The sequence below is a fragment of the Syngnathus acus genome, chromosome 2 (genome assembly GCF_901709675.1).
Source record: "Syngnathus acus chromosome 2, fSynAcu1.2, whole genome shotgun sequence".
Lineage (NCBI taxonomy): Eukaryota > Metazoa > Chordata > Actinopteri > Syngnathiformes > Syngnathidae > Syngnathus > Syngnathus acus.
This window is the reverse complement of record NC_051088.1, coordinates 16008841-16031588: the sequence shown is the minus strand read 5'-3', so window position 1 is coordinate 16031588 and position 22748 is coordinate 16008841. Positions and strand designations below refer to the sequence as shown.

General features: G+C 40.9%; 1 protein-coding gene across 1 annotated transcript; it reads left to right on the top strand.

Annotated features, from left to right (window-relative positions):
* Window positions 1-15973: 15973 nt before the first annotated feature.
* adora1b (adenosine A1 receptor b) lies at window positions 15974-21820 on the top strand. Its single transcript, XM_037245073.1, has 2 exons — window positions 15974-16493; window positions 19223-21820. Exons 1-2 carry the CDS (start codon window positions 16162-16164, stop codon window positions 19998-20000), a joined length of 1110 nt encoding a protein of 369 aa, XP_037100968.1. The 5' UTR covers window positions 15974-16161; the 3' UTR covers window positions 20001-21820.
* Window positions 21821-22748: the final 928 nt, after the last annotated feature.

The following is a 22748-nucleotide window of genomic DNA, read 5'->3' as shown; positions in this document are numbered from 1 at the left end:
ATAAACTCAGATTGGGCTTTTTTTTTTCTTCACGAACCAACTTCTTGAGGCCGTATGTCATGAACACAAATGTGGATTCCCACCATGCAGTGATTGAAGCTTCTTCATGCTGCTCCAATTGGGCTGACATAAAAGACGCTTCTTAGCCTTTGTTTCTCTCGGATGCTGCTTTCCCCCAACTCTTCTGTTGTCATTTCCAAAGTCTTTATTATCCGCCTTTGTGCATTTGCTGGCTTTAAAAGCACTAGATACCGTGAGCTGTCTGTGGGCTGAAAGCTTTGGTGGAATTTTCGTAAATGTTTTACAAGGGTTTCATCTTCGAATACTGAGACACTTCAAAGTCTGGCCTCACTGTGAAATGTCCTATTGTACAGGCTGAGGCTTCCTAAAAATGCTAGTGTTCTCCTTGACCACATCTCTCTTGGTCCATAAGGTGGTGAAATTGCCAAACCTCAACTTCTGACAGTCAGGATCTTCCTCACTGTGAAAGCCGGGCGGGTGATCATCACTAATTGAGATGCGAGTGGGTTCGGCTGGAGGGCGGAGATCACAGGATGTCATGTGGAACGAGGGGTTAAGCCCCAATATGACCACAGTGGGGTTACTTTCTCAGTCTCAAAAGGTCCAATAAAGCAGGGGGTCTTACATGAGCCGATTTGAAGGAAAAGGTCACAGGAAGAGAGCCAAACTCATTGCCCAGGGCGGTATGAGGAGCAACGGAGGTCCGGCACAGAATCATTCTAGTCAGAGCAATGAATTGTTTGAGGGAACGTCATCGAAATCATCCCTGCGTGTAGATACAAAAATCAGCGTGTGCAGTACTATGTATAAATTCACCAAGTTGTGTCCCAAAGTCCCAAAACTGAGAAGGGCTCACTCACAGACACATTTTGAGAAATAATCAGACAACAAAAGATTGACTTGGTTCTATAATTTCCCAGTTGAAGGAGCAGCCACTCTAAAATTACAACTGTTTGTATCCAAGACATTCAAAAGTCACTTACTCTATGTTCCTTGTAACATTCAGAAATTGGACTTATATTGAGTTTCACGGCATTGCTCCTTGTATTTTTATTCGTGGGAGTGGTGCAAAGGAAAAAGGCTCTTTATCTCCTCTCTCGGCCACTTTTCTGCACCCTAACGACATGCCAGCATGTAATACTAATGGACGCTCTGGGAGGGATCAATTTCCGTGTGTGGGAAGTGAGGGGGAAGAGGCGCTTGTGTGAAGACGCCACCGAGACATCTCTACTTTTAAAGGTCGTATGCAGACAAAGGGCGGAATCTGAGTCAGGACAAATGCAACATACTTTACCTCGGGATCTCAAATTTCACTATGGGACACACACAACACCAGCACTGGGAAAATTGTTGTACCATTTGATTTTGAAAAGGCACAGATGGGCCCGCTCATTTGTAAATAAAATGATGGGAAAAAAAAGTTGAAATATGTACATATTGTATCATGTCGGGAAAAACTCCAAGTCATTTCAATTGATTCCACAAAGCAATGGTCTGAAACAGCTCAACCACAAAGCAAAGTGCTGCTTTGCGGCTCACTGCCATGAGTGCTGCCGCTTTCTCCGAGCGCTAAACGCACACATCAGTGATTTCCGATAATGAGGATAACCAGTAGGCCTTTGGCGTGGTGATTACTTGTCTGCTTTCACAGACGGCTGCCTTGGTTTGCCGCCTAGGCCAAGTCAAAAAGTTTTTAATATCAAAACTGAGAAAATCGGGATCATTCGAAATACAGACTTAGAAAAATATCACGGTGTGTATACTACAACAGGTTCTATTTAAATGACTCCGGTTTTTAGTTTTCTCAAGAATCATTCCTCGCACAGAAGAGCTCTCTAAATGCGTACATTTAAGAACGGCAAGCTGTTTGGAAAGGGTTAGGATCTAAAATTTAGTATCTCCCAAGCCTTGACGTTCATCAATATGCAAAGACACATTGTTTAAAAATGGAGACAGTTCAGCACTGTTGCTATTCTCCCTTGGAGTGTTTGTCTTGTAAAGATGACTAACAAGCGCAGCAGCGAACGCCTAATGAGGTGGAGAAGAATCCTAGTGTCAGCTAAATACTTTTCCCACCCCAAACTGTGATTTCTCTGCCGTGTGTTTGGTAAAAACATGGAATATTCATGATTGCATGAAAAATGTGTCGTCTATTGTCGTGACTTCAATTAGGAGCTAAATCCAGGTCCCGCCACATATTTACTGTTCTTTGAGACGCTATAGTGCTTTCATCATCTGAGTGAACAGCAGGCTCTTTGCTTTGCACAGGTGGCACGTATTTTCTTGTCTGCGTCGTCCGGGAATGAAATGATTGGTGTTGTTTACATTCATCCGTCCTCCAGCTGTTGTTTCTATCTAGTACTATTTCTGCTTTTGTGAATCTTGCACAAGACTTAACGGTGAACCAAAAGAGGGTGTTTGTGCGGGTTCTCAGACATTCTTTGTGAGACAAAAATTGTGTGTTTTATCATTTTTGTTCCTTGAGTATTTTTGACAAAAGCAAAAGAAACCTGAGAACTGTCAAGGTCAATCGTGAAGCAAAAAAGCGCAATGTTGATAATGTCAAGTCATTCACTGACGGATTATTGGTTTTTGTTGCCATGGCGGGTGAGGTGGAGGAGGGGCCACTGAAGCGTACCTCACGTCAATTGAGGCAGATTCAAGGGGGAGATCATCAACGCAAGAGCCCTGAAATTTGCGGCTTCAAACCAACGCGGGTTGCAATTTCTAACATTTGTTCGCCGTGCTCTGAATCAGTTGGTGAAACTGCGATTTTTTCCTCCCAGATTTCGAGAAAAGCCTCGAATGGCTAATCCAACACCTACATCATGTTCTTCCAACATTTCATAGTGTTGAAAATTTGGCAACCGTCATCTGTCTAGAACGTACAGTAAAACCTTATTCTTAATTGAGCATATTTGCAATTCAGATTTTGAATATTAGCGGAAACCCCTGCTTACTTATATTAGGCTTTTCAATCACCTGCTTAGTATCTTTTTTTCCATGATACTTATAAAGGAGTGTCAATTATTTATGTATTTTCTCTATTTATGGGTTCACTAGGTGTCTGACCTTCATGAATAGCAGGGTTTTACTAGAACTGCATACAGATGCCACAAGATGGTGGAAAAGCACTTAAAATGGATTATAGAGCATCAACACCATACATGTAGCATTAACACAATCATGAACCCATGTTACATGAATGACAAGTTAAATTATTCAAAGCCAAAAAAACGCCTTCAGTTATTAATGAAGCTAAATGACCAAAGGTGAGTGTGGGAGTAAATTTTGTCTCCTCATTCGCCACTCACCGTCCGTCACTGTCACTTTGTCTTTATTTCAAACTGACCCTTTCCGTCATTCGTCACTTTGTCATTCCGTCATCATTATTTTAACCACACTTCCGTCATCGCTCCATCACGTCGTCATCTTATTTGGACGATGCTACCTTAATATGGGACAAGGCCAATGTGGTGTGCTTGATTATCTTTCTGGAACGAATCTAACGATCCAATGTGCAGCCTTCCAATTCAGAGGCCAATACGCAACCACCTGAGTCGGGCGGCCTGTTTCCTGCTGATGCTTTCTGGATACTAAAAAACAAAATGGAACAATGTTCAGTCTTCCGTGCCTGAGCCAAGCTGTGTTCAAACAGCGCTTGTGCGTCCAGATTATTTATCCTGGGCCAACATTTACAGATTTCCACGTGCAATTAAAATCCCTGTTCCACTGCATGGACCTATTTGGCTCGGCATAGCTGCACTTGGCTCTGCTCGCCTGAGTAGTCAAAAGAAATGGCTCTGACGTCATTTACGCATCATTTGAAACAAATGAAAGCACGTCTTTTCGACACTACCTCGACATTCAAACACCCCAAATGTTGTATGATTTAGAAAACATAAAGTTGACAGATTGAAATAATCATAAAACTGACACAATGCTCAATATTCATTCAAAGGCGTAGGCAAAAAAAGAAGAAAAATCCTGGCAATTTAGCATTGCCCATCTGTCTGGTGTACTTGCTTCTGATTGGGACTCATTTGGCTAATTCCCCAGTAGAAGTTTATCAAAGTACGATTCCTGGAGTTTGCCCAAGATGGCTGCTATAAAATGGAGGACTTGGTGTGCAAGGGCCCCAGGGACTTTTGGGCATCCTGTTGAGATCCTGTTGTCCACCCAATTTCATGTTGATGGGTCAAACAATAGTCGAGAACCGAATTTCTTTATTTTAAAAGTTGAAAGTTTCTGGAAATGTGCCCAAAGCGTCTACTTCAAGCCCAAATTGCCAACTTCCTGTTTAGTTTCCGACATGGGACTTCAAGGCTTCCTCTTAACAGAAGAAGATTTCTTCTCTTGGTCTTTGGAGTCAGGTCAAATTTAGTTAATCGATTTGATTACAAGAGAGTAGTTAAGGTGAACAAGGAAGCTAAAATCAAATGAACAGCACTTGGCAGGCTGCCGTCTTGAGGCCAACCAAGTAAGCGCCTCCGCGGGATAAACCTGGTAAATAATGGATGGCCTGGACTGCCGGCTACAAAGAGGAAGTTCGCTTAATGGAAAAAAAAAAATTTGAACACAAAACACAATAAAAGAGCGGCGGAAAAAAGAACTAAATGAATCTCAGAAAAGAGAGCTTGGTTTTGAATTAATTTTTTATTCCTCTCAATCCACTTTGCTGCTTTTCGCATCTGTCTTTTCCTGATCATATTTTTCTTTGCCAAGGTCTTCTGTTCCGGATAACTGATGTTTGCATTAAATCATATGTAGTGGCTGCCCCATTTCTATTCACCTGTATTCTTTTGAATTTACTCAATACCGATTTTCAGTTCCGATTCCTGTCCTTGCGATGAGGGACACTCGTGTTTTTCTGTTTTAATTTCAGTAAGTCACTAAGCTCTCTCTCTTTTGCCCCGTTTGTTGCTGCTTCCACTACTGGAGATAAAAATACTGCGTTGCAGGGAAGTAAATACGCAAACTGGATCAAAAGATGCAGGGATCAACAGAACATTTTCTTGCAAGGGGGAAACACAAAAACCAAAGCAGCTTGCAAGCAGAGATAATTACCTGGACAAGCGAGGCACCTAACACTTCTTTTTTTACTTTCAATCAATACTGTGTAGAGTTGTGAATTTTCCTTAATAGTGTATGGATTTTTGTCACTTTTTCTGTCATTTCTAGTTCTTATGAAAACATTTTTCCCAAGGGTCAAGACAAGTCAGCTAAAGTGAAAAAAGTCAGAATGTTCTGTAATTATGTATATAAATAATAATGTAATTAATGTAATTATCCTATTTTCTTTACAATAATTTTTAAGAAAAATAAATAAAAACAAAAATATGTAGCATTTTTACCAGAACAAAAAGAAAAATATTGTGGGGACAAAACTTTTCTAAAAAAAATGTTTCTCAAAATAAAACAAGCCTCCTTTTCTCAAACTTTCTTCCTGTAATATTATGCCTTAAAAAAATATATAATCATCCAGGGATATCAATTTTATAGTGGATATAGGAAGTCTACCCCCACCCCCCCTTTCAAGTGCCAGGTTTTAATGATATATAAAATGACAGCAAGATAAATCCTTTCTCCGCCATTAATGTGAAGCAGCTCCTCAGAGAGCTTTTCTGACCTCAGCTCAGATAGTACACCTGACTGACAAAATGGATGTGTGTGCATAACAGCGATGATGACCTAACATCACTCTCACTCTCACTTTTCCCCAGTGGGGCTCATCTTGATTCCAGCCACCGTGACCCCACTCCATTGTGTTTTGGATTTAATACAGACGTGAGCAAACTTTTGTGGCAATGGGCCACATTTGATTTTTAAAGCAGACAGATGGCTCAGCTCAGTCATATTGAGTTCATTTGGTACGGACATCACAAAAACATTGATGCATTGCTAGGTGTTTTAGCATGAGCATTTGTTTTGAACACCTGTCCACCAGGCTTTTAAAGAGGTCCATATTTCAAATCAATGTCATAGGACAGATGATGCAATATTTGTCTTTTTTTCCCCCACAGAAGATAAATAATATATGCCTGTGAGTATTGTCTGTCTACACGTGTTGCTCCACTGTTTGTATTCAAATCGCCATTAATTTAAGGGATATAATGCTGCCATTCTCGATGCCAATCCTAAGCCTGTCAATAGCGTTTTACATGTGAATTCCGACCCACCAACTACATTTAAATTACCCACAAAATAGTTTCATTAATCAGAATCAGCTTTATTGGCCAAGTTTGTGCATGCCAAACAGGAACTTGACTCCGGTAGATCTCAGCGAATTATAAGGACTGTTGATGGTGGGACGGACTAAAGAACTAATAGGGCTTCCATCAATCCATCAATTTCCTATGTTGCTTATCCTGTTTGACCAGATCAGACCACATCAAACTACACCTTGGGATGGTCATCGGTCGGTCACAGGCCACACATATAGTGACAGACAACCATCCCATTCACATAATCAATTACCCAAGTTTGACCACCCCTGGTCTAATACCTCAGTGGGATGATTGTTGTTTGATTTTTATTTCTGGAAGCATGCATGCAAATGCAACGTCTCAGTGGAATGCACTTGGTGACATGAATCATTAATAAGCGCTCACGCTGTTCTCAAAATAGTCTGCTGTCGACATGGCGGCCGTGATATTGGCTATTGGATTGCATCTCACGTTGCTCAAATCAATACCTGAGAGATTATCATCCTTTAATGCAGGAAGCAGACACACCAAAATGAAATAATAATCAAATAAAGGCTACAGAGCAGGCAAATGTAGCATCTGAACTTTGCCAGGTGCAAGGACAAGCACACAGATACAATGTAAAAGTGAATTCTTAATGTCTCATGTACACAACAACCGATCCAATATTTTGTTTCAGTTTAGGACTATTTTTAAAAATGTCTCTGTGTGAACTCTTCTCACAATTGTCAAATTGCTGCGGATTTACATAATACCGCTCCAAGCTTTTTGAACCGTTTACATTGTATGTGTTGATTGTGCAGATTTGGCTGCCAACATGTGGACTGTCCATCAATCTATCCATTTTCTGAACCGCTTTGTCCTCACAAATGTCGCGGGCATGCTTGAGCATATCCCAGCAGTCTTCAGGCGGCGGACACCCTGAATTATTCACCAGCCAATCGCAGGGCACACAGTGACAACCAACAACCATCCGCACTCTCACTTACAGGCAATTTGGAGCGCTCAATCGGCCTACCATGTATGTTTTAATAATGTGGGAGGATAGCGGAGTACCCGGAGGAAACCCACGCAGGCACGGGGAGAACATGCAAACTCCACACAGGAAGGCCAGAGCTGGAATTAAACCCTGCGCCTCTGAACTGCCTACAGAAGCACATCAGGGAAAATTCAGATTCCAAATGTCAGCAGTTCTCCCTTGCAGGCTGGAATTTTCATGACCCAAATTGCCTAAGCACTTTGCAGGGATTCAAATGGCGAGAGGCGGGAGGTGATTTGCTCCTCGCTTTTAAGGAAGCGGCACTAAAATAATGTGGGTGCCTAATTGTCTGAACTGGACAAAGTGAAGATGACATCCTGTGTAATCAAAGTTCCTAAACGGTCAAAGCGACTTTGTCTCTCCGTGGGGCTTTGTAATCCAACTTTGTGAACAGCTGAAAAAAAATTGAGCTGGAAACTGTCATCGGTGCCGCAGGAAAGGTCCTGAGACACAATTATGCTGAGATAAAAGGACAAAAAAAAGATCTGGGGCAAATCTTTTCCCCCACTCCTCCAGAGTTCCAAATGTATACCCAACTGGGCTTTGCTTTTAAAGATGCCAATTGTCTGCAGACAACATGATCCATGCAGCAAAACCACCCCGGATGCCGAGCTTGCTCATTATGGGCCTGATTTAATAAGATCCCACATAGCGGGTGCTAAATTGCGTTTTGACTCACAAATGTACGTGCTGATGGCAAGGCGTGTAAAAGTGGTGGAGCTCGTGTTATTTAAGAGGGTTTTGCAATCTGACGGAAAATGGAGAAGGCGCAAACAATTACTCAGATAATTTAGTGGAGGCCAGAAATGTTTTGGTTCATATTGCTCTGCGCTGTGTGGGCTTTCTTATGATTAGATTGACTTTTGTTTCATGTTAGGTTTTTTTGTTTGCACCAATCAGCCCAATCCCTCAAGGCACTTATTGTCTCAGTTCATTTTAATTTGACTTGTTTTGGGAAGATTTTGTTATTTTACTGTTTTGAACTATTCCAAAGTGCCTTGTTTCCGCTAATGTATACATATTTGTTTTGTTTCATATCCAAAGCCACCGGGTTAAAACCTACGTTCGCTGTGTCTTGTCCCAGCGGGATTGTTTGCAAAGGTTATCTACTGTTAGTCATCAGTATGCGTAGAAGCAAGATCATGACGTCTTGCCCTTGGTTAATAGCCAGGATGCTCCTGAGGCTCCTTCAAAGCAAATTGATAGAGAACCTTGACCTTGGCTTGCATTATTCATGAGTGTTTCCAACAGGAACACTGTAAACAACACCAATGTAATTTAAAAAGGATTCATGGAATAACATACAAAAGGGACAATGATCGTGTAATTGTGATCGGAAAAAGAAACAAACATGAAGTTGGGTCGAAGCCATTAATGATTCTAATGCATGCTTATAGTGTATAAGTGTATGAAGTGCTGACTTGATGAGTGAAAATGCTTGCAGCGTTTTCACGGGCACTCACTCGCTTCACATACCGGAGTGTGCTCCCACTCGTTATGGCAACAAAAGCAATACTTGCTATTACTCCAGCGGGAAAGTGGCCGTGGTGACCATTCGCTCATTTTCACGACTCACGGGAGGCTTAGAAAAAAAAAAAGTGCTGTAAGCCACAGAGATGTTATTAAGACTCCTGGAAACTCTTTCATCATGAACAGTTCCATTTGCTTCAAAGTTGCATTGCTGTGCCGTGTTGCGTCTCTTCTATGCTTTGTCATACTTAAATGGAACTTTATGACAACTTCTCTCTTCAAAAAATAATGATTTGCTTTTTATCCTGTGTATTTATTAGCATTTGTGGTAAGAAATACTTATATGAAATCTTGCACTCCTGCTCTGACTATGCAGATGGCCACAGCATTTGTCAAAACATGCATATTATTATACCGTGCAATTAAAATTTTTGCTTTCATAACTGAGAGCACCATATGAATGTAAATGTTGATATTAAATATTCATCTCAAAGCGTCATTATATGGAAAATGCTCACTCTTGTAGTACATGATGCACTGAATCACTGGCGCTGTATCAAAAGGCTCCCTTGGGATTTCATTTGCCAACATTTGTTACCTGACCTGGTAGGGAAAGTGACTCCAGAGCTGATGTTTCATTCGTGCGACGTGGAAATTGTGTTCTCAACGCCGATTGGCTCTCGCCAACGAGGGACAGACTGGGCCCACGTGGGTCAGGGACGAAGGATGCCCACCTATGATTTCCATTGAAATATATCTCAAGTGAAACAGTCTGTGGCACAAAAAAAGGTTGGCGACTGCTGTAGGCTAGTCTGCTGAAAATAAATCCGATGACTTCATCGATTTACTGACTTTGACCTTACTTTTATCACATTGTAGTCGATAACAAAAAATCTTTAATCGTTATCGTTAAGTTCACACTGCAGGTTTTGATGCTCTTTCTCTCTCACTCTATTAGCTCAGAGGTTTCTTCCACGGAGTGTTTTCCTGTTTGGCTTCAGTTGGTCACTTCAAGTATGAGGAAAGTGTTTCTCGACCGTCTCCTTGAAATAAGCTTTGTTGAAAATGAGCATGATATAAATCGAAGCGAATTGCATGACCTTTACTCACCTCCTTGGTAAAGTAAAACGTCAGCAAATGTCATATTTAGTGTACTCGTGGAATAAAACAGCCTCTTTCATAAGATTTATTCCACAACGCTTCCTGTATTCTCTTTCATGAGTGTTGCTTGAGCCTTCTTAACAAAGAGCCATATTTCATAGGAATGTGCTGACTATGGAGATTTAGAAGCTCTCTGGATGCTTTAATTATCGTACCTTCTTCACTGAAAAAAGTCTGAAGCATGTTCATGCAATAATAAGCAGAGAATATTGTCATATGGAGTCCCAGCACATTTGCAGTTACTGTCACTCTCAGTAGTTGGCAAGTTGGGCGAGTGTTGGACAAGTTACACTTGGGCATCATTTGAATTTGGACAATTCTGGTTCCGGTTCCTCAATTTTATTATAATTCCCAAGGATTCTCGATTCCAATTTCAATAAAACTAAAATAATAAAATAAAAGGAGCCTCAGTTGAAATGAGGAAAAAAAATGTCTGGTTTAAATGTATCCAAATTTGATAAGAGATCATTTTGTAGGGATCATTAAAAAGATTTCCGTCTCAATTCCAATTCGAATAAAACTAAAAAATAAAATAAAAGGAGACTCATTTGAAATGAGGAAAAAAATATGTATTTTTTAAATTCATTCAAATTTGATGAGAAATCATTTTGTTGGGATCATTAAAAAGATTTCCATCCATGTTCAAATGACAAAATATCACCAGTGTTTATTTATTTATTTATTTATTTATTTATTCATTTATTTATTTCATGGTCATTTGAAAACCAGGCCCCTCTGTGAACTTTATTGGCAGTCTCTGAGGACATCCGGGCCAGACGGCAGCCGCATTTATTAGATCTGACACAGACTTCCCTCTCCTTTAGAGAAACAGTTTAGCCATCTTGAACAAGAGCGGTCACTGTCGAGAAGAAGAATTGCGCCGTTATCGCCAGGGACACTCGGCAAACAAAGACAACATGAGATGAATAGCTTCATCGCTTATCGCGCGGTGGACAGAGATGCCACAGAAGTCGTTTACTGGGTGACTAGTGTGGACATTTGAAAATAAAATTGTGGGCATTGTGGTATTTGGCCATGGAAGAAGAGGCGTTGAGATGACCAGTCTTCCCAGTATATTTTGTTGCAAAAAAATGAAGAAGCAAAATTAGGGTACCACAGTGATGGAGTGGTTAGCACATCTGTCTCATGGTCAATTTGAATCTCAGCTTGGTGATTGCGTCAACATAATAATATAATGAGGTGATTATTCTTTTGTGTGATTTTCACATTCATATTGGTCGTCTGAGGGAAACCATAAGTACGTCGTGAGCCGCAATGAAAATTAGTTTGACACTCCTGACTTAGCACATTATTGAAAGTCGAAGTTGTCATTTGTAAACAGGAAGTTCATATGCTGACTTGGATGCTTGGGCAATGTCAACACACACACACACACACACACACACACACACACACACACACACACACACACACACACACACACACACAAAGTCACCCATGTAGCACATCCATCTTCTCAGCAAAGGGTACTCTGATAGTCTCCCAAATGCACTTCTTATAATCACAAATACAACCGCTGCTGATAAGCGTTTTTTATTAAAGACCCTGTGAAGTGAATTCAGTGATTTGTTTTTCAGTAGGTTATACATGTTTGAAGATAGATTTCCATAGAGAGCCTGGTTGCCATCTAGCCTGAGTTTGAAGAAATGGGGCATTCCTCGTTTAAGTACAGAAAATCAAAACACTGTTTTTGTTTCCTAAGGAACAATGAATGACATAGAAATGGCAGTTGCTTTATTCTTGTTATCCCTTCCTTGTGAATTTTGCAGCCCTCTCGATATGAATGATTGCTATTTAAATGCAGCACGACTGGGGTATTAAGCTTGGCATTTTCGCAGGTCATTTTGTAGACTGTTTAGCACTCAGTGCTAACAATGCACAAGGACCCTTTTATAATAACAAGGGCGGAGGAAAAAGGACAAAGTGACAATGACGGAAGGGTGCCCAGGTTGTGGACAAAGGACGAATGACGGACCAGCGCACTTAAGTAAATTGCCCACCTCTGTTGTTTTTCCCCGGTCGTAAAAGTGATATTTGATTGTCAGTTTAGCAAGGTGTGGTTTCAACGCATGCAGTGGACCCGTCCACTTAATTTTTCAGCCCCATTTGATATTTTTAGCCATTTTTTAAATCATTCAAATATGACATGGTTTTTAAAAACACTCTTGTATGTGACGTGTCAAGTTTAGAAGACATACAAATCAACGCATTAAATAAATGTGTAAAATTATGTTACAATAAAGCAAATTACCAATTTATGAGATAGAATAAAATTTTAAATTCGGACAAGTTCTTAAACCCTTGGGTTTCAATTGTTGATAAAGTATGTATGAATGCAAACAGGAAGTGGAGCCAAGTGACAATGTTGGCAATTTTTGAAGGGTGTTTTTTTTACGAGGTGATTCCCCACAGTGGCTTTTGGCGTCGTCCACTGTGGGATAGTCAAACCGCAGACTCCGTCGTGCAACAACTCCCACGTCATCTCATACCAGCACCGAATGAGATGACTTTGCAGAAAACGCAGAGCCTCTGAAATGTTCCCCCAACAAAGCATCCATAAAAATACAAATTAAAATGACAGCAGTGCGAGTGCTACTCGCGTATGTAATTCATGCTACCCACCGAGGATAATTCCCGCAGATGTTTTAACAGGAAACAGCCTGCACACATTTGCGATTAGGCCCACATGCGGAAAATGTGTCAGTAAACACGTGAAATCCACACACCAAAGGTGGGTAGGGATTGGGCTATTTTTGACTGCCTCTGATGCTAAATGTGTGCACATCAGTTCCGAGGTTCGCTGCTCGAATCTCGGCTCTGGCTTTCGTATCTCCGAGTTCTAGAGTGGGTTTCGCTTTTTTTAAAATGGTTGATTCATTGAGTTCTTGAAGGGGTACTCACCCCTGAATCAACTTTTTTTGACTGTGGATGACCTGAAAAACAATGACTTCTCAGCCACGTTATGTATGTCTTGACTATGATAGGAAAGGAATAAAGAGACATTCTTAAGAATTCAAAGGACCAAGCTCAATGACAAACAAGAACAATAAATTCAACTAGCTACTTTTATGAGTGACAAATGGAAAATTCTGCTTGTAAATGGGTTAATGAGTAACTTCCTCTTCGTGTCTTTTTCCTTATGTTTCATTTTGTGTTGTTGGCCTTGGTAACTGTAATAATATGACCGAAATATAATTATTATACTCATACAACTCCATTAGCACTAAATACGTTACTTTTGCCACGCCCAATATTAACATTCGCTTTGAAATGGTTTCTTAGGCAAGTGAACTGGTGTCGAGGCACCGGTGTGAGGACCATATGGCTGCTTCTTTCCTTCAGTAGAACACATTGACTTGACCTCCAGGGCTCATGCGGAGCACTCACGTGCCCACCCAGATGGGGCGTGTCTTCAGACTGCATACTGTACTGTCACCGCAATATGTCTATAATTCCTGAGCGGAAGGTTTAAGGCAATTTAATGAATCGATTGCTGTATGCTGACCATTTTGCTGTTGTTTTTTTTCCCCTTCCAGCAAAGTTTTGTATCGATCAAAAGTGGCAAAAATGCTCACAGTAACCTACTTGAGTAAAAATCCAGTTTCTTGTGTTCAAAAAAAAGCTCAGGTAAAATGAGACTTTTTTTGCTTAAGTCAAAGTAAAACAGAAAAGATTGTACAAAAGTCCAAATGAATTGTTACTATCAATTACATACAATTTGTGTTTTGATAACTTTGCACATTGGCACTGAGGCAAAATTTAATCCGTGTTACTGTCCCTCAGCTAAATAAATAGACTGGTGAGATGTTGTCAGGGGGATGCTTTAATTTATTCACATCTTGGCTAGGCACCATCAGACAGAATGCAGTCATTTAACCAGCGATGTGGGACTCGCCATATTGATGTGGCAGGCCCCCTTTAAACGAATGCACGTCAATTTGATCGTAACACAAAGCGCTTTAGCAGCTCTAAGAATAAAATTGACATACAAAAAGAACATTTAGTACATCTGTATGAAATTAATGTATGCAAACTAATGTCTTGGTTTTATTTTTATTTTATGATTTATCAGATTTATTTATATGATTTATTTTATTTTCTACATTTTATTTTATTAATGAAGTTCAGTCATATCAACATATTTTTTTGTCCTTCTAATATATGACTGAGCAGGAGTTTATGACTTAAGACTTGCTTGAACTTGAAGGACTTTAGACATTCTGGTGGCTTGTAGATATTGTATGTGACCTCTGCATCAAACAATATGACAACCAAGTACAAATGAACACAATTAGGTCTGAGATGAATCAAATACAATGACACACATACAAATTTATTTTTATAAGCGCAAAGAAAGGTCCATCCATTCCCGACACCGCTTCTTGTGTTCAGCGCCGCTCAGGGTACCAGAGCTTGACATCGGGCGAAAGGCAGACAACACCGCCAAGTGTGTATGAAAATAGATTTACATCAAACCTATCTCCATCAAATTGGTTCTATTATTGAATCCACAAACCACTGATATTGTGCCTCAACTGTTTAGGCACAATATCAAACCTTTATAGCAGTGATAGTGTTCTTAGTTCTGGGACTGAGATCAAATATTTCTTAGTGTTCGGCCGAAGGTTGACAAGGCGCTTTTGCTTTCACTTTCAGTAATGTGGAATGCAGCCTCTCTGCACGTCACTGCTCCATAATATATAAGTGAGGGCCACTCGGGACTCCCTCGAACATACTCGGCGGTCACGCCTGCCTTGAGGAAGTAATGGCAACCATGTCACGATTGCAGCTGCCGCCCTCGGGTACAATGGAACTTTGAACCTTACCATATCAACGTCAATGCCACGCGTGCGTGTGTGTGTGTACCTGAGACAAAGGTTCAGTGTGTTCAGTGTGTGACACGATGGATGTGGTGAGTGTGTCATTGAAAATTGTGTTTCCTGATGGTCAAAGTTAGAAGCATAAAAAAAAACGGCTCCTCCATAATTCGTGATGCTTCCTGTTTTACTTCAGTACACGTGTTGTTGAGACTTTTTTGGGTGTCTTACGATAGACATTTCCACCCAATTTTCTTTACCTTTCCATGGGGTGTTACTGGCTTTCAGGTGATGGTGTTGGGGATCCCTAAACTACAAAAACATTCAACAGCATTGTATTTATTAGCAAGCTTGAAGAGTATATATATTGCATTTATGATAGAGCTTGTATGTTGGATATCATTAAGTTATGCAAATGTGGCTATCTGTCATTTTTTTGTCCTCCCCTTTTATCAACACCGTTGGCAACAGTTCGAAGTTCAAATCTCCACACACACTTCTGCACGGACCACACAGGGAAATCTAATGTGGCCGTGACAGATTAATATCTACCTTTTGTTCAGCAGAAATCCAATGAGTTGCATTTGGGGTAAGCACATTTAATATATATACAATAAATTACTGAAATGGTATCTTGACACAGAGTTGAATTCGTTCCATGATGAAGCACAGAACTTGTACAGACAGTATTACATATCAAAATATATTGAATATAAGTATATAAGTAGGGATATATCCCTACTCTCTAGTTTGTCAGAAAAGAAATCTAATATTATTTATCCGTTCATTAATGCCAGACAGTTAATACTATAGTATGAACGTCTCTAGGTAAAAAAAATAAAATGATGTAGATGATGTAGTAATTGTTTTCATTGGCTCGGGCTAACATTGAAGACGTGTGATTTGAAAGTAAACAGCGAGTAGGAGAAGGGAGAAACTGAAACCATCTGTGAAATGTGCGAGACGACCTAGATCTTTAGTTCAAGGGAATTCCTAGGACTTTTGCCTCACTGTGTACCTAAAAAATATATATTTTACTTGTTATTATGCTATTTGGAAGCAACTGCACGAGGACTGAGGGGGTCGAAGGAAAAGGAGGAGGGGGTGTCATGCGTGTTGGCGCACATGCACGCGCGTAGTTGGACGGGTTCTCGATATTGCTTCAAGCTTCTCTTTTGTTCGGTCGTGGAGTCCCCCCCACCCATCACCCACCTCCTCTTGCCCCGCGCGCGCATTTCTACTCTTTCCTCCTCCTGTAGGCGATGCAGCCAAGTGGAAGTAGCGCGCATCGGCGCCGCGGACGCACGAACCTCCGCACCTGCCCTTGGACACACTAAACCCAAATTACGCGTGTGTCAAACTCAAGAGGGTTTTTTTCGTCTTCTTTCTGTGCTTGTTTCCTCCACCGACGTGATCCTCGTCAAGGATGCCCGGAGCACTGCTGTCCCTCTACATCGGCATGGAGGTGGCGATCGCGGTGGCGTCCGTGGTGGGCAACGTGATGGTGGTGTGGGCGGTGAGGATTAACAAATCCCTGCGGGACACCACCTTCTGTTTTATCGTGTCGCTGGCGCTGGCTGACATCGCGGTCGGGGCGCTGGTCATCCCACTGGCCATCACTATCAGCATCGGGCTGCAGACGCACTTCTACAGTTGCCTGCTGGTCGCCTGCATGGTTCTGGTTCTCACGCAAAGTTCCATCCTGGCGCTGCTCGCCATCGCCATTGACCGTTATCTGAGGGTCAAGATCCCTACCAGGTAACATCACATGATCAGTGTTTACCCCGAGCTTACTGAGTAATAAAGTGGTGCGTTATCATAATGGCAAAATATACACGTGTTAAATCAGCAATGCAGTGCAAACTTTGGTGGTCAAGGCAGGTCAGGTCATTTTGAAATTTTCTGTTTTCAAGAAAAACAGGTAATAAACCACCATGCAATTTGATTAATTTAGCTCAACAATGTTGTGTATTTAAAACAACTAAACAACTGTGCCTTAGGAATGACCCGACTAGCTTAATGCCAAAAAAAGAGAAAATTCAAATGTCAGGCTAACAAAACTAGCATCAATGTGCTCTGAAGTGTTTGAACACCAATGGTGGTGCAACGCATATAGACAGATCATTTTACAAGACTCACTGTATATTCTATACTTATGACCAATATTATCACCCTTTACTGAGTCATTGAGATGATCATTGTGGTGACTCATCATTTGTGTCTGTATGACTGTATTGTACAGCACCAGAAGAAACAGCACACTGAATTGTATTGAAGCATTAACTCACAATACACAAACTATTTCATTCTTAACATGGTATTTAATACTGATATTGCTTTTATTTTTAAAGTGCAATATTATGGAGAGCCTATTTTCTTAAACGCATAAAAAAGAAACAAAAACAAACACAACATGCTAAAAACATATTAGGCAAGACATGCTTTGTACATACAAACATACCGTAATTTTCGGACTATAAGTCGCGTTTTTTTTTCATAGTTTGGGTGGGGGGGCGACTTATACTCAGGAGCGACTTATATACATATATATGGTTTTTTTTCACTTTTTTGGGCATTTTATGGCTGGTGCGACTTATACTCCGGTGCGACTTATAGTCCGAAAATTACGGTACATAGTTTTAAAACAGGATTTTCTCCTTTACTATTATATTCAAGTAAATTTTCTGTTAGGTATTCGGGACCTAAATCATTTCGTGATTTACATACCGGTAGCAGAAATTTGAAAATCTGTTCTACAGCCACTGTTAAAATCTTAAGGACTGGAGTGAGGTTTTCAGATCTCTGTGTGTTTTTTCAGAACCCAAGCTGCAGGGTTTTGAATCCACTGCAGCTGTTTTATGCTCTTTTGGGGTAATCTCATCAGAAGACCATTACAATAATCATGTCTACTGGAGATAAAAGCATGGGAAAGCTTCTCCTTTTTTGCTTGTAGCATGCAACCCTTTACATGGTTATTATTATTATTATTATTAGTAGTAGTAGTAGTAGTAGTAGTGGAAGTACCACCAATAATAGTAGTAGTAGTCGTATTATTATTATTATTATTATTATATATTTTTAAAGCAGGTAGCATCACATGATCACTGATGATGGGGATTATAATCCATTCAATTGATGATTTCGGTTTGTCCCATGATGGTGTTATATTTATGATTGAAATAATCCGATATGACATCATACAGCACTCACACCGGCGGAGCGCCAATTTGTCTGTCTGCGCCTTGGTTAAATTCAAGTTGACCTGCTTTTTTTTGGTCTAGAATTAAATCTACTTTTTTTTCTTAAAATTTACGGAGGGAGGGAAGAACGGACGGACAGATTAATGGGCGGTGTACAGGTGGGTGCTAATGTTGGTGGTTGGAGGGGCCACAAGCGCACACTGGCAGCCCCAGGGCAGCTGTGGCTACCGATGTAGTTTACCACCACCGGAGTATAAATGTGTGAGGCCATGAATAATGTATGCACTGGAAAGCGTCTTTGAGTGTCCAGAAAATTGCTATATAAATCTAATGCATTTTTATTATTACGATTAAGAGAGGGGGGGGGTCATTTTAGGGGGTGCTCAAGATATATTAGGTGTGTTAAATCATTTTTAGCAATCAAGTTAACTACAGCTACATTTATACATTTTGTCTCAGGACAATTATATTTACACATCACATGCATGAATGATTTAAACTTTCATTGTGGGACATAGAATGACTGTTGGCTCACCTCATACAAGGTGAAGCAATGTGCATGTAAAATACGTCAACATTTGATCATAGTAATAAAATAACCCCTTCTATTTTTATTCCTGTTTTTATTATAACTAATTAACCATTTCGAAAATAAAAGGCAAAGCGTGTGAATTACTGGCATTTTCCTTGACTTAGTGATGTGGCTGTCCCAACACATACATTCTTGGTCAATACTAATCCAACGCATGAAAGCTGAGCCTAATTGGAGCATTTCCTTTTGCTTCAGGCGAGATGTGCACAAATGTCAGAGGGCTGGATTTACACCATAGTGGCTTAGTGTGTGCTTCTCATTTAATGCCCTGATAGTATTTTTTGTGACTGCCATATAGAGCAATACATATCCCATGTGATTGTGGTTTCATTCACATGAAACATTCAGCACGCGAAACAAGTGACATCTGGGTCAATATCACAAAGCCTTTGGTGCTCTCATCAGGTTCATCATGAAAATGTAGCAGATTAGAGAAACTCTGAGGTCTTGTTAAAAGTGGCCGAACATTTGCACACATGTACAAAGTTTGATTAAATACGCTTGTGTGTAAAAAATAAAAAATTAACATGAGCCTATTAAACGATCTAGCTAATTCAGTCGGTAGGGCCCTTATTATTTATTGTTCTGTACATTGCTAATGTAGAATATTTTACTTAGATCACATTTAATGTTGTATACACTAACATTATGCTATCAGTGCTAAGTTAAAACTTCCCTTCTATTGGCCCCTGCAGGTACAAGCAGGTGGTGACGCCCCGGCGAGCGGGCGCGGCCGTGGTGGTATGCTGGACGGTGGCTTTTGTGGTGGGCCTAACCCCCATGCTGGGCTGGAACAACCTCAAACGTCTGCAGCAAAACGGCTCCATCGACTCCGACCTGGTTGTCACCTGCCAGTTTGAGAACGTCATCAGCATGGACTACATGGTCTACTTCAACTTTTTCGGTTGGGTGCTGCCGCCGCTTCTGCTCATGCTGCTGATCTACGCCGAGATCTTCTACATGATCCACAAGCAGCTCAACAGCAAGAAGCTGACCGGCAGCCACACTGACCCCAACAAGTACTACGATAAGGAGCTCAACCTGGCCAAATCCTTGGCGCTAGTCCTCTTTCTCTTTGCCGTCAGTTGGCTCCCCTTACACATCATCAACTGCATGACGCTCTTCTGCCCTGAGTGCCAGACGCCCATCCTCCTCCTCTACATCGCCATCCTGCTCACCCACGGCAACTCTGCCGTCAACCCCATCATCTACGCCTTCCGCATCAACAAGTTCCGCACGGCCTTCCGTAAGATCTGGCATCAGTATTTCTGCTGCAAGGACACACCCACTCTGGAGATGCAGCCCAGTGACAGGAGGTGGCAAAGCGTCAATCCCGACCCAGGTCGAATGTCGCCCCCGAGGCTCCTGCATGATGGCGGCCGTGTGCCCGACGCCCTGCAGCCTCAGAACCAAAGCAGTGAACCTCTACAGTTGAAAGAACACCCGCCCCTATTGGAGCAGAATGCCATTTAGCGCAAGGAATGAGGATTAACCTTCAAAGCACAAGAACCCTGGCATGTGTTCATGAGGTGACTGAGACAATCCTTGCAAACCACAGCAACAGGATTGCTCTTTACTCAGGATGAGCGCGATGACATGGACCTTTTGACCATGACGTATTTCTGGGTGGCTACAGCTCAAGTAATCTTGGAGGGCACCGCTTGTAAACATTTGACTAAAGCAGAGCGATTGAGGAAACAGGGTCAATGGCTTAAATCATGATTTTAGCCTTCCTTTTCTTAACCAGTGTAGCTTAAATGTGAGTCATGAAGATGATGTTACGTGAGATGAACTGCTTTAAAGGCAGACTCAGTGGTGAAAGGACTTTACTATTAAATGGGAAGTTCATTCAAAAAAAGACGTGGTGGGAACTTCAACACTGTGGTTAACATGATCCTCGAAGGACTGGCTAATCAATTGACGTGCTGCTCAGATTCTTGACACAGGCTCTTTTGACAGGGAAATGCATCACACTGTAGCGCTGACGTGAGCTAGAAAGCTAGCCGTGATGTTTTGCTAGATTAAGCTAGGACAACCCAATCAAACATTTGCAGTCCACAAACGATGACGAGGTTCGATTCCTAGTCCATCCCTTTAGACATGGCAACAAATACAACAAGAAGAATTTACGATATAAACTTGATTTATCCTACTCACAATTTGTTGTGAAGGACTTGGAAAATATTTCTTTTTAGGGTTTTTCAAAATCAGGATCGCCTTTATTGTCATTGTATATAATGCAATGAAATTTGCGAACAAAACACAATAGTTAGTACCCTGGCGTGTATGTTTACAAACATTATGAGAAGGTCTATAAATTTGCAATAATTTCCTAATACGATGACAGTGACCTGACGTCAGTCGTCGTGTGTCAAGGCATGGGGTTCTCAAACTTTTTGGGTCTGGTTGGATCCTCACAGAGGATTCATCATAATCCTCGCTTTAGCTGAACATAAGTTTTAGCAATAAAAAGAAATGCTTATTTACACCGCAGGGGGAAGTCTTGATGGCACTATAAATTAATATTGATGATATTTCACAAGTATATCAGAGCTTTTAATTAGCCCAAAGCTAAGGTAATGAGAAGTTATTGGATTTTTTTTTTTTTTTGGGCATGTCACCCACCGCATTTGAATGATATAACATGATAATTTATTGCAAATTATTTTTCAGACTCCCTTGTGGACCCCAGTTTGAGAACAACTGTTTACCCTTAGAGAAATTAAGCTTGAAGTTGTTTACTTCATTTTTGTGCATTGTTTAGTGCAGAATGTGGAAATCGATGTAAATGACAAAATACAAAATCAAGAGGGAAAGTTCTCTGTCAGACTGGCTATACACTGCATCAATTATATGGAACAATTCAGCTTTGCATCAAGGTAGAAAAAAATGCAAATCAAATCCCCTCAGGGTTGAAGAGACATTTACATTCACTTAATACCCAAAACAGGAGCATAGCACCCATGGGGCACGCTGGCGTCTCAGCACTCACACACGAGCGACGAATGTGAGTGTTGCTGTGAGTCAGACCAGGTGTAATTATTTTGGGGGTCGTTGCTAATTTGAAGACCCTTTAAAGTGAATCGAGAGATTTGTTTCTGAATACATGCCTGATGATAATTGCTGAAAACGTGCAAAGAATCAGAATTATGTAGTGCTGAATTGTGTCGCGTTAAATTGTTTGTCACCAATTCAGATCTCCTGATTTTTTAGTCTCCCCTCCCCCATAATATGAAAACCTTTCTTCCCATTATCACGCGTTACCAGGCGCAATAGGTAGCACATACCCGAAAAGACATGGCAATCAGCATGAGACCCGAGGCTTCAGGATAGCCTGACTGCTTTTGAGCGCCTCTTCGTTGCAACATAAAAGGAAGTCCCATAACAATCCATTGGGATAAACTTTAGTTCAGCCACCAGAGGCTTGAAGGGATAAACAATATTTTTATGCCATCAACATTTGATGTTCGTTTGGAGGATTGGGAGAAGGAGGGGAATTTCTCTTGCAGCTTTTATTGTTCACTTCCATGCCTCATATTGAGTTGTAAAGTGTGTTATTTTATGTTCATGACTTGAAACCACACTGCAGTGTAAATCCAGCCTGTTTGGTACACGTATGAATGTAATATTAATGTAAATACCATACGAGCGCAGCATGGCTGTAATCTCGTCTTCAGGGTCTTCGTGGCACAACATCGCACAGTAAGGACGATATTTTGCACAAAAGTGTGTATGTGCGGATGCAAGTTGTCATCCTTGATGGTGCACCCCCTGTCAGCACTTCCCACACCTGATAAAAGGAAACCACCCATACAAACTGTCATGGCATTATATGGTTTAGTGTGTCCCAGTCTTCAGTCTTCTTTGGAATTCAAACATAAAACCAAGGCTCATGTGAAGATACGTCGTGTAATGTAGAAAAAGACTGGCAGTAGTCATTCATTTGTTGGTTTTTGAAGGAATATTTAATCAGACTAGTGGCAGAATTATAAAAAACAATTTGGGGTTGACTTCCCTTTTAAGGCCAGAGTCCTTTTGGAAGCGGCAGACGTTTCTAACAGATGACGTAGCTGCTCCTTGTCAGATCCAGTAAATAGTGTATAGTGGTCGCTTGAGGTCTTAATTCCCTTTCTTTTTAATACAAGTAGTCAAGTAGTCGTTTAGTAAATGTTTGCCTTGAATTGAGAAAAGGAATGTGAGCAGTTTTCCAAATGAAAGTTT